At 47.5% G+C, this 12,760-nt stretch overlaps 1 protein-coding gene across 1 annotated transcript in view; it reads left to right on the plus strand.

The window, feature by feature from the left end:
* Positions 1-12,760, plus strand: part of ST6GALNAC1 (ST6 N-acetylgalactosaminide alpha-2,6-sialyltransferase 1) — a 28,990-nt gene extending 16,230 nt beyond the window's left edge. The window contains exons 2-9 of the mRNA XM_085304747.1: positions 2,609-3,161; positions 6,836-7,004; positions 7,194-7,365; positions 7,767-7,905; positions 8,290-8,393; positions 8,994-9,083; positions 10,699-10,798; positions 11,235-12,760. Coding sequence (XP_085160873.1) covers positions 2,609-3,161; positions 6,836-7,004; positions 7,194-7,365; positions 7,767-7,905; positions 8,290-8,393; positions 8,994-9,083; positions 10,699-10,798; positions 11,235-11,405 — 1,498 coding nt within the window. The 3' untranslated portion in view covers positions 11,406-12,760. The remainder of the gene's footprint in view (positions 1-2,608; positions 3,162-6,835; positions 7,005-7,193; positions 7,366-7,766; positions 7,906-8,289; positions 8,394-8,993; positions 9,084-10,698; positions 10,799-11,234) is intronic.

Consider the following 12,760-nt stretch of genomic DNA (forward strand, 5'->3'; position numbering starts at 1 on the left):
CGTACTATTTTTGATATAAATGATTAAATCCTACAAAAATGAGTGTGGAGGGATTTACAATGTAGGCTGGGGTAAAATGTCTCCAGTATCACTGGCAGGAGTATTGGATGTATGAACACAGCTGGTATTAAAGCCTTTCCTGCTGGAAGCTCAGCTTGCTCGTGCTGGTGGTGGCACCCTGTGTTGTGCTTAGGAAGCACTGGTCCCCAGCATCCCCCCCAACCCTGACGTGGTCCCAGCCATGCTGGTGAGCTCATCTTGGTAGGGTTAGCTTTCACCTGGACTCAGCAAGGGCCAGTGCTGTGGGACCAGGCTGGGAATGCCTCTTCTGGGTATGATTATAAGGTGTGAGGTTAGATCAGCTTGAACCACTGTGAAAGCACACCTGGAGGGCACCCACCAATTTGGAGAGGTCAGAGCCTGCACAAGGCATGCAACCTGGAGGGAAAGAAAGGGAAGGCGGTTTAGGAAGGTGAGTTGCTCTTGGTCACAGAACCCATCAGTGGCGGAGCAGGGAGGAGAACTTGCTCTCCATGCCCAGCTGCTTGAAGCCATTTCATTCTGCCATAGGCTCACATGCTGCAGATGTCCCTAGCATTGCAATCTGTAGCGAAGCACCCAGGAACAGGCTGTGTGTGGTTATTTATCTGTGTTTTGGTTCTGTACCTTCATGTGCAAGCTCAAATACAGAAAGTGCCATTTTTGTCATGGCTTTATCCTGTCTTTCTCTAACGGCTCTGTGATTTGGAGAGCAAAAATGACAGTAAATGTCATTGTGTGTCTGCAGTTGTTTGCCAGCGTGGGCTCTAGAGCCAGAAATCTGATGAGCTGGATTGACCCTTTGGCTGCATTTAAAAAGCTGGGCAGGAGAGCAGGACCCTGTGTAGGCACAAGTGCCTCGCTCGCCGTATGGGTCTGACTGCAGGAAGGTTTGGGATGTATCATTTGGATGTGAAGGGCTCTCTGTTTTACATCTTAGTAGCTGTATGTTTGGCTCAGTGTTTGAAATTAAAATGTAATAGGTGTGGGGTAGAATCTATTCCTGCAGAGGCAGTACACGGGGAAAAAATGTGGTGTATGGTTTGTCATACTGTCCTATTTCTGCTGTTCTCTGCCCTTTAATCCTTAAAGACCTTTTAACAACATAACAGGAAATCATCCAGGTATTTAAGATCTGCCTGTGTTACCTTACCAAACTTCTCTTTACTTAGAGTAGTATAAAATTTTCCCTTTATTTGCAGTAACCCAGGCTTATACATGAAGCACTGTGATAGAAAGCAGCTCCTGCATGCTTGGTTGAAAGTGGCTATCGATCGTGAGGGGAAGTAGAGGAAGAGCTGATAGGCTGTTCACCAAAAACTCTTTTTCTTATATGGTTGGGAAGGTCCAGTATTTATCTGAAACAAAATGATTTTTAAAAGCCTCTCTATGGTGATAAGCTTCTAATCAGTTTAATGAATGAGAAAGCAGCTCAAGTGCTACTGAAGCTTCAGAGAGTTATCTACAGCCTGCTATCTACAGAGGTGCTTTTTCACCCATTTGTCATGTTGGAAGCAATCCACAGCTCTCTAAAACAAATGGATCATAAAAAGGGCGAATGAGAGTGTGAAATTAGACTGCCACAACTATGTTGGTATGTCCTGAAAAGCTCTCCTGTACATAAAGGCTCAGCTGCAGAAATTTTGCAACTTCCTTTTCTGGTTCACCCTTCAACTATTTGCAGATAAGCATGAATGTTTGGGAGAAAAACTCAGCGCTTTTGTCCTGACCCTTTGCTGGGTTTCAGCCCAGTCTTCTTGTTGCAGGTGGCTTTTCTGGTGTTTGCAGCTGTATCCCCTTATGAGGTTCATGTACCTGGCTGCACCTCTGAATCAGGCAGTTGTCATATTATAGGCGACTGATGAAATGCAGAGATTTTACATTTTTCAGCTTGTGAACTGATGTTTTCAGGCAGGGCCAGTTCACAAAGAGCACAGTAGCAGTAAGATATGTATTTTTTTCTGTCTGTAATTTCAAATCTCTGAAGCTCAAGCTGTGTAAAAGATAATGGAATGAGTTTCACTTATTAGGTTTCCTCATGCTGCATCTCTGTCTCTGAAGCTCTCTCGGGTAGAGAGAAGGTAGGGAACCAAGCGGCTGCCTTCCTGGCGTGTCCCGTGTCCTGAAGGCAGGCTCCCCAGAACACCTTCCTGCGGTTCTCTGGGGCTGTTGTCGTGGGTCCTGCCTACTTGGGGTGGGAGGAAACTGGTCTGTGCTGGTTCGCAGTTACTGCCGGTGTGGATATTTCAAGAGCCAAATGCAAAGATGAGTGTGAGATATCTAGGATTTCCTACAGAAGGGTACGGGAAGCTGAATAGCCTTTTGATGGTAAAGTTGTAAACAAAATCCGGTTCAGGCAGAGTCCTTCAAACATGGCATTAGGTTACTTTCCTGTAGAAGCTCAGTAACAGTTATCAAAGCAAATCTTCTGACTGTGATTGCTGTATGCAGCTGTGCTCTGAAGCACAGAAAGGGGCTCAATCAAGAGCACTCAGAATAGGCTGGAGGGTGTTTAGTGCTAAGTGGAAAATGTGTGTGATGTGTCTGCTTTTCCTTTGATTGCATTCAGGCAATTCAGGTTTTTCCAACATGCCCCAAATGTTGTACAAGTGGACACCCATGAGCAAAAGGTTTCAGACCATTCTGCTGATAGGAACTTGACGTTCTTAAAGATGACCTTGGGAAAGGATGCTGCACGGCCTGAACAAAATATGACTAAGAGCACATCAAGTTGGGAAGCGGAAGAGAAGCAGAAGACAGTGAAACTAGTCCCTGGAGGGACAGAGAGAGCCAAGAAAGAGATGACTGCAAAACCAGCCCTTGGGGCTGAGGGAGCCAAGGACAAGACAGTGGCAAGACCAGCCTCTGGGGTGGAGGCAGCCATGGAGAAGACGATGGCGAGCCCAGCCTCTGGGGTGGAGAAAGCTCGTGAAAGCAGCATATCCAAAGACAAAGCAAAGCCAAAAGAAACTCTTGCATCAGCAAAAGCTGATGGCTTAAGACCTGTGACTCAGGCTGCTGCAGTGACAGAAAAGAAAAAACTGAAAGCTGCTGACTTCAAATCTGAGCCACGGTGGGATTTTGAGGACCAATACGTTCTGGACAGCTCATCTCCACCATCGGTAGGTGTGCTGGCCGTGTGTATTTGTCCAAGAATGACACCTCCTGTTGACTTCCTTATCCGCTGTCTGCAGCACAAGTGTGCCCCTTGCTATTGTGGATGATCTCCGCTACTTTAAGCAGATGCTGCCAGGACCCAGAGAGGGAGAGTTGTACGAGTACGGCTCATTTGGCCTCGCCAATTCTGTCATGCTGTAGTATGAGCAGTTGTTGTAATTGTGCCCGTTTCCATGGGTTACTTTCTTTGAATGTCAACAGGACCTGCTCTTTCTGGAGCTTAAATGCACAAGGAGCTGGGGAAAATACCACTCCTGTTAGATGTGCTATGAAGTGGGTCCTGCACTAAGGCGCCTTGCTCTGTTGCACTGGAGACTTAGGCACGCAGTGTAGGCTATACACTCCCTGCGACAGAGCATCCCAAGGTACGTGCTGTAGCACCTACACGTGCAACGCCTACTGGCAGGCGTTAGGTGTCTGTCACTAACATAGTGGTCCTTATACAGGTGTCCCATCCATTACCTGGTCTCTCTGGAAACTGAACATCTGTATTCCTATGAAGATTCAGCTTTCCAGCCCCCAGATTTGCCTTGATCTTGGTTTCATACAACCTAGCTAAACAAAGAGCCAGGCGCCTGGTGGGAGAACAGAAGTCGGAATGCCTGTGTGTATGTCTGTTCATCCAAACATATACATACCAAAGTAAATCAAAAGCTTTGGCAGCAGAGGGAAACTTGTCACGCTTGTGCTGTGTTAGGCAGTAAGCTATGATGCTGGCAGCAATGATGAAGAGGGGCTCAGTGCACAGGGGCAGAAGCTGTATTAGTTGTTTGTATTAAGGTGAAAATAAAGAAAAAGGTTAGATGATGATCAATAAATCTGTGCCTGCCTGCTTTGGAGACAGTATGTTAGAAACTGTTCTCTTCTGTAAGGATTTCTGTCAGTATTGGCTAAAATTCTGCTACATGTGGGTGTACCCCACGAGGGAAAGGTACGGCTAAAGCTGCTGAAAGAGTGTATTTATTCTATTCTTGTGGTTTATAATAAACAAAAAGATGAGAGATTCTCCCAGGTGTCACACAGTATCTTGTGTGACAAAGCAGATAAGAGCAGGCTGTGGTGCATAACACTGTCCTCCATCTCATGGTGGTAACTCCTTTAAAGCATACCCAGAGCAGTTCCAGCCATTTTCCCTGGCACCTCTGTCACTGGGAGCCTTGGGCAGGCAGGTGGCTCTCACTAGAGTGAGGAATGTCTTTACATATGGGTGTAAATGTCCTTTATATGATGCTAATGTGCTCAGAGAGGAGGGAAGGCTTAAGCAGCTCAGCAGAGCATGGAAGCTCCTGCTTCAACCTGATGGTCTTAAAGAGCCATATGCCCATTTGAAGTCTCAATGCCACAACCCTCCACTACAGCCATGTGCTGTTTTGGTGGTATTAAGGAGAATGTAGCTGTGACTCCAGGGGCATGCCAGGGCTGCAGGCATCATCTTGTTCTGCCTGGACCTCTACCACTGGAGCAGGGGCTGCTCTTGAAAATGTTGACCCTGCTCCCCAAACTCAGGGTGCCCAGGATGCCCTGGGAGATATGTACAGAGAGCAGAGGTAAATGAACTGGACTGATGAAAGATCTGGGGATGGGTTTCATCATTGTGATGTTTTCTCTCCCCTCCCTGTGGTATTTTAGTGTTACTCCCCTTCACTCCATTTGGCCATATCAGCCATTATGTTGCTGATGGGGTGCACACTTCAGTGTGGCATTGAGCCACTTAGGAGAGGAGCAGCTAGCCTAAAGAATATTTCTGTTATCCAAAGATTTGCCACTCTGTTAAATGCAGAACTTGGCTGTCAGATGCTTGAGCTCATATACTGACCTAGACTTACTGAGTCACAGCAGAAGTGCCTGCTAGCTGTGCCTGTTGGTGGAGCAGAGCGTGCATCCTCCTTACTGGGCTCTGCTGGGCTAGAAGCACTCAGATTACAAATGAAACTGGGAGAACTACGTGGCTGAGAGCGCACATGCCATGTAGGGCTGTCCCTCACTCCTCCTGCCCAGAGTTAGTGCCTGCTTGTAGGTGTACTGGGGTTAAGTCACCAGGGGTCCTGCTCATTGATGGGGTTGGTGACTCCCGGGGGTCTTGTCTTCTCATCCAATGAACTGCAAGAGTGTGTGCTCCCCCTTGCCCACATACCCATCCCAGTAATGCAGAGCAGGACCTGGCACTTACAGGGGAAGGTTAGAGTAGTTGTATTGTAGCTACTCCAGTGTAGCTGGAGTTACAGAGTATCTAGGTGTGCAGAACAGCTGGAACAGTGTGGAAGACTCTTTCTCAGCGTAGGAAAGAGGAGAAAATGCACACAGAGTGTCTTTAATGAAGATGTGGCTCCAAATGGCATGTGTGAGGTCTCACTCTAAAACCTGATTCCTAGCTCTGCAAGGAGAGAGTGACTCAGAAGCAACTCCGTAGCTTGAAGACACCTCCTTCATTTCCTGCATGATCAGACTTTCCCCTAGAACTCTCCCACTTTGATATTCATCCAGTCTAGCTGCGGAGGCACAAGAAATCCCAGACCTTGGACAGTATAAAGTACAGCTTGAGCAGGAAGGGAATGTCCCTTGTTTTGGACATGAAAAGTGCTCCAAGTGAAATGATGCCAATGTTGAACCCTCCACAATGTTCTCATTGCCCTCGAGTTGTGAGCAGGCAGAATTAGGTCTGTCTTCTCAGACTGCAATAAAATTGTCACCATTACTCATAGCAGTTAGCTCAGCTTAACTGCAGAGCACACCCCAAGCAACAGCAAGCAGGAGATGAGGAACCTCCTCTGTTATGCTTTTGCATGTCATGCTTTTGCATGACAGAGGCTCAAAAGGCTTTGGCCATGCAGTGCTGTTACTGCTGAGGATTTGAGCTGAGCCTGCACATCCATTTGGTCCTCTATTTTGTCTTTCAGTGGATATTGTAGTAAATATTTGGGGAAGATGCCTGAGAAAGAAGGCCCAAACTGACTAACTGAAGGTCTACCACAGTGGAGTTGTCTGCTCTCTGTCTGCACACACAGGCTAATAGTTGCTGGCTGTAGTAAAGCCACTCTTGTTACCAAGGGTAAACAGGCTTGGATTCCCATCCCAGCTGTATGTCTCCCTGTTTCCTCTTTAACCTTGAGCAAATTGTTTGAATGCTTTTTCTTATCTTTAAAGGTGATGATAATGGTCATCTGATCCCACACATTTCTCATTGTATTTCCTCATGTGCTCGGTTCTCTGAGGCCAGGACCCTGTGAGGTGCATTACCAACAGATGATGCTGGCCTCATTTGGTATGTTTAGGTTAGGCCTGACGCAGGTGTTGAGTTATGTTAAATATTGATGCCGAAAACCTGTAAAAGTGATTCTGCTTCTGGTAAAAGATGTGAGTGTCGCAGGCCTGTTTGCGGAAGAAAAAATTCTTAGAGACCTGGAGTCAGCCCGACTTCCTTGTGGGTGATTTCCATCAGCTGGTTCTTGTAATACTGAAATTGTGCCTCACATTCATGATGATGGGAACACAGAGGAGGATGTGATGTATGACTGGAGTTTTTCTGTTCTGTATCCTCAGACACAGATGCACACACTGACAGTTAGGTTCATCAGCTCCCTGCTAATCAGGCCTTATCATTTTCTTTTTGTTCTTCAAGACCTGCTCTGACTCGGTGAAGGCCAAAGCTGCCAAGTCTGACTGGCTGCGAGATCTTTTCTTGCCCAACATCACAATCTTCACAGACAGGCGATACTTCAGCGATAGCGAGTGGAACCGCCTGGAGCATTTTGCACCACCATATGGCTTCATGGAGCTGAATTACTCATGTGAGTGCCTCAGGGCATATTCAGGTGGGACCACCAAACTCCTGGCATGGACCTTGTGGCAAGTAGCTTGAGGTTTGCAGAATCTCCCTGTCACAGGCTAGATGGATCCCATGGTGGAAACTGTACAGTTCCCCCTGTGTCTGTTCCCAAGGCTCTTGATGCTGACTCTCCCCTCTGTGTGCTTCACAGTGGTGAAAGAGGTCATGTCCCTGCTGCCTCCAAACCCCCACCAGCAGATTCTCCTGGCCAATAGCAGCAGCAGCATGCCAAGATGCATCAGCTGTGCCGTTGTGGGGAATGGGGGAATACTAAATAACTCCAGGATGGGCGAAGAGATTGACTCCCATGACTATGTCTTCCGGTAAGACAGACCCTTTATTTCTTTCCATCTTACAAAATACCCAGCTATCCTGTTCTGGCTGGTAGGATAATTGCGGCTGAATAACTTTGCCTCTCCTAGTATTGCACTGCCTCCCAAGTGCCAAAATGACAGGTGGTAGAAGGAGAAGCCAAACCAAAAAGGTATTGGAAAATTCCTGAACGCCAAGGGAAGAGTCTGTCTGGATTTGGAGATAAGCCATGAAAAGCCATCCCCAAAGCAAGGGGAAGTAGCTTTTCCTCAGCTGAAGAGGTGTAGCTCGAAATGGGCCTAATCTGCTCTTCCTCCAGACTAATGCTCTCTTGTCCTTTTATAAATGTAGACACCACGGTTTACCCTGATCACCTGCTAACTCTGTTCCTCTGTTTGCTTTCCTTTCTCAGGGTGAGCGGGGCTGTCGTCAAAGGTTACGAAAAAGATGTGGGAACAAAAACCTCGTTTTATGGATTCACAGCCTACTCCCTGGTGTCCTCTCTTCTGATCTTGAGTCAAAGGGGGTTCAGCAAGATTCCAAGGGGGAAAGTAAGTCAGGTCCATGTTGTACATGTGCACAGCTTTGACAGGATACTGTTTGTGGTGTTCAGTTCTGAACTTTCCCTCGATGAAGAGCAGAAGGGCTGAGATAGCACCTTGGTATTGCCCTGTGCGGGGGAACCTGCATCACCGTAGCTTGAGAGTAAGCATTCACAATGGCAGGCTGGGCTTGAGTCCTACCCCAGCCCCTTGCTATATAAACTAGCTGCACACCAAATGTTACCTCCACTCTGCTTCTAGAGAATAGTTAAAAGCTGTGAACTCTAGATCTGTGCCCGTGACATCTAGGTGAGCCTAGATACCTGCTTGCTTTTTGTTTTTAAAGTGCGTTTCTCTCTCATGCTGTTTGTTAACACTTACTTGTTTTCTTAGGATGTCAGATACATTCACTTCCTGGAGGGTGCTAGAGACTATGAGTGGTTGAAGGCTCTTCTGCTGAACAGAGAAACCAGGAACGGATTCTTGAATCAATATGGGTAAAACAAATGGGGCCTTCCTCTGTGACCTTAAATGCACTCCACTGTGCCTTCTTCCAGCCTCAATGCTGTGTCCAGCCCCGCTGAGATGAGGGACAAGATAAAGTGAGGTTAAAACCTCCTTCCCTTGCAGATTTATTTTTATGCCTCATTTCCTCCCTGGCCTTGACCAATAAATTTCCTTCCCAGAAGTAACTGGTTTCAGTGGTGTGTACACGTATGTAGTGAGTAGTTGTCTGTGCTTGGAGAAAGCTTTGTGGACCTCTGGGATGAACACTTCTAATTGTCTAGTTTGGTGTCTGTACCTGATGGCCTACTCATGGATGAAGGTCCAACTTTACCAAGTCTTTTCTACACACACACGCGCGCGCGCGCGCACACACACACACACACACTGATACTCCTGTGTCCTGTTGTTTCCCCTTTTCCCTCATCTCTTCCCCTGCAGTGCACACAGGTTTTGGTCATCTGGGAAATGCTGCAGAATCACTTAACACCATTTGTGTTTCTTTACTTGTCACCAAGTGAATCATGGCTGATGCTTTCCAGCCATGATGAGATATGGGAGCTTGTCCTAAGTCTCTCCATTCCTGTCCTTAGGAAAAGGCCTCGAGACAGATTTGATGAAGATTTCAAGCTGGACAAATACCTGGTGGTTCATCCTGATTTTCTCAGATATATGAAAAACAGGTGAGCTGCTCTAAGAAGCTTCTTTCTTTTTCTGGCTAGCACCTTCTCTCTCTGTCTCTGGGCTCTATCCTCCCAGCTTGCTCCCTCACAACTGCAGTTTAGCCACACCAACAGTTTGAGGGTGAGAATCACCAGTGTGCAGTCAACTAAAATGCTCTGTGGTTCTGAGGTTGGATTTTAGCAATGTGTAGACCTCTGCCTGGAGTGGGATGTTACCCTCTGGCATCTGTGAGCTGGAGGAGCAACTGCTGTAAGTTTGGTTTTCTGCACACAAAAGACGTTCTGGACGCGTGATATTTCTGCATGGGCAGTGTTGCTAAAGCGCCAGAAGAGATGATCTAGTTCAGGACCAACCTTTTGTGGTTTCTATAGTTCAGTACCTTGGAGGAAGGTTCTATAACAGCTCTCCTCTTCTCACATCCCTGACTAAGTAAGTTGTGCCCTCAAGCATGAGAATGGGCACTTCTTCGGTATCCCGTTCCCTTGTCCTGGCTGCTCTTCTTTGCAGCTCTGATGCTTTTAACAAGCCTTCTAGACTCTGTCACTGTAAGATTTGCCAGGCGTGAGCCACATGTGATTATGAGCTACAGTAAGAACTCCTGTTGTGCCGTGCTTTGGCTGCATTTACTCTTCAGTCCCCTTGAGGGCTGAGTTACGCTTTTCTCTGAGAGAAGACAAATGTAGTGACAGATGGCTTGCACTTACCTGCTTGTTCCACCATCTCCCCTCTGGCTTAGGTCCTTTGCAAGGCCAAGAGGGCTCAATTTCTATTTTATTTTATTTTTCTGATGTGGAATCCTACCTTTCTAACAACCACTGGTGCAAAATACCACAGCTCATAACAGTTTTTTTGCTCCTACTCTATGCCTTTTCTACATTTTTTGTTTTCTTCCTAAATGGATGGAGATAAGGTTATACCAAGTGGCTTCAAAGCCTCTCTTATACTATAAGGCAAAGGACAGATGTAAGAACAGGTTTTAATGCAGTAGATCCTTTAATCCACCACCTCTTTATGCCCACTGCTGGATGAGCTACCGCTTTCATAAAGCTTGGGCTGCGCTGTGCTCAGTGCAGATTTGCAGGTTACGGTGTGGCTGATGGCCTTGTGCTTTACTGAGCGTGCAGCAGGACCCCTGCATACAAATGCACTCATGCATACTCGGGTGCTTGTCACACTGTCCTCAGTGCCAGCAGATCCAGCTCCAGTGCTGCTATGCAGCTCTTCACAGACTGCAGTGATACTGCAGCACCCAGTTGGCTGCATGCTGCAGGTGTCTGAGGCTTGATGGATCAGCATGGACCTGCACAGTGCATATATTCTCTGGGGAGCGTGGCCTGACACTGTTGTTGTGAGCACACCTGGAACTTTTGGTGATTCAGAGTTCAAGAGTGCAGCATCAGAGAAGGGAAGAAGGATGAGAGAGAGGGAGATGTCCTGACCTTCTAGCTCTGTATCTGGACCAGCTTCTGTTGCAGGCTTGCTGCCCTGATAGCTTATCTGAAATGCCCAGCGTGACCACATACTGTTGCACACAAGCCACAAGAGGGCAAGCTACAACCAGTTTGAACCATCACACCCATCAGTCGCTCCCTGCTTTCTTCTCTTCTGCTGCAGGTTTTTAAAATCCGAAACTCTGAATAAGCCCTACTGGCGGCTCTACAGACCAACAACAGGGGCCTTCCTGCTGCTGACTGCCCTCCATCTCTGTGACCAGGTAAGGGTGCAATGACTCTTGTGCACAGCACTGTTCAGAAAAGGGAATAGGATAATAGGTAGAGCATGAGTGACTCCAACCTCAACCACCATCTGTTTTGAGGGTAGAGGGGTTCTTGCAAGCTGTGGGGAGTGGATTGAGGACAAGAGAAATTATCCCAGAATAGATCACATACAGGTTGTGAAACTTCCTGTGGCTTCAGGGCCTGAGGGCTGTCCTCGCTCCCAAGGGGAGGTAGTTTGAGAGGAGATCAACCCATCTGGAGCCAGCATTTGCAATCTGATCTATCTGGACCCCCATATAGGGTCACTGGGAGGCTGCCCTTACTGGCATCCCTGTCGTATACTCTCTCCCCATTTGGGAGCTGTGTTCTGTAATATACTCAGCACCTTTCATCCTTTATACCTCTCCAGACTGAGCCCTCTGTCTTTCCCAGGTGAGTGCCTATGGCTACATCACAGAGGGTCACCAGAAGTACTCAGATCACTATTATGACAAGGAGTGGAAACCCCTGATCTTCTACACTAACCATGACTTTAACCTGGAGAAGAAAGTGTGGAAAAAGCTCCACGATGAGAATATCATGAAACTCTACGAGAGACCCTGACTGTGTGGCAAGTACCATTGCTTGGGATGTCTCAACAATGCTTCACAGGGAAAGGAGGAGTACTTCTAGAGCCAGAGTTAGCTCTGGACTTCCAGGCACGGATACCTCCTTACTTTGAACATTTTCGCAAAAGTGCAAGTGCTGCAGGTCAGGAGACGAACAGCCAGCAAATGCAGCAGGCCGACAAAGACATCCCCCATCTGACTATATTGCAAGACCCATTGTGGATAATTTTAGGCTCTGGTTTTGGGAGGGAGGAATCCAGGATGGATCCCAGCAGCAACTGGTCCAGTGTCGTGCGTCTTCATCCAAGTTTACTCTCTTTGCAATGAGGTTTTCCTCTTCTCAGGCTGGAGGTGTTCTAGGTGGTTCCTCTCCCTTAGCAATGCCCATCTATGAGCTGGCTGTCTTTTCTAAGCACTGTCCACTTCTGCAGCCAGTGGACAGAGATGGATGCACAGATTCTGTCTTAGGTTGATGACTTGGGTGAGGTGCTGCTCTGACCCTGCTGCCTTTTGATAAAAAAGGATCTGGACACTTGGCTTGCAGATGGCTGATAGGACAGGCTGAATCTCACATCTGCTTCCTACCACAGCCTACTCATGACACTTCAGAATGAGCGTCCTGATGGCTGCCATCTGATCTGCTGCCCTGAGTCCAGCTCACCATTAGTAAAAAGGAAGGTAAATGCTCTCTGTAGTGCACAAGGCTCACTAGACTTACTCAGTACTCCTGGCTCTGTGGGCTCCCTGGCTGCAGGACATGTTAGCACTGTATTGCAGTCCTGGTGTGCCAAGTCAGTGCTTATCTGGACCTTGCCAGGATTGGCTCCCACCAGTTCCAGGAGCACATTGTTTGCCCTCTGGCCAGGAGAGATATGAGCTCTCCAAATCCAGGAATGGATGCTATCTGTCCCTGCTGCTGGCTGGAGCACCTGTCTCCAACCATGCTGAGGGGGAGAGGCCTGGTTGCAGCCAGCGAGCCTGCAATGTACTGCCTTATGGGGTTTTGCAAGCAAAATAAACATCACTACTTTGGCCAAGCTGATTTTCATTGCAGCCCTGTGGGATGTGGTTATTTAATTTGTGCCCCAAACGGTTACTCAAGTGCTGCTGTGTCAGGGAATGAAGCCAAGAAAGGGAGGGAGAAGAACGAGGAGGACCAGGGGTTTATGAGACTGTCTCCATCTGCTAATGCTCTGCAGCTTGTGTGGATACACCTCAACAGTCTGCAGTTATCCACCTTGCTATGGCAGGACAGGGATCAGAACTAGCTGAGAAAATTAATAAATACCTGGTGAGTCTGTCCTTGTCCCAGTGACTGCTCTTTGGGTGTATCGGATGCTGGAGATGACT

Source organism: Rhea americana, unplaced genomic scaffold (genome assembly GCF_003343005.1).
Source record: "Rhea americana isolate MKP2758 unplaced genomic scaffold, rheAme1 scaffold_21, whole genome shotgun sequence".
NCBI lineage: Eukaryota > Metazoa > Chordata > Aves > Rheiformes > Rheidae > Rhea > Rhea americana.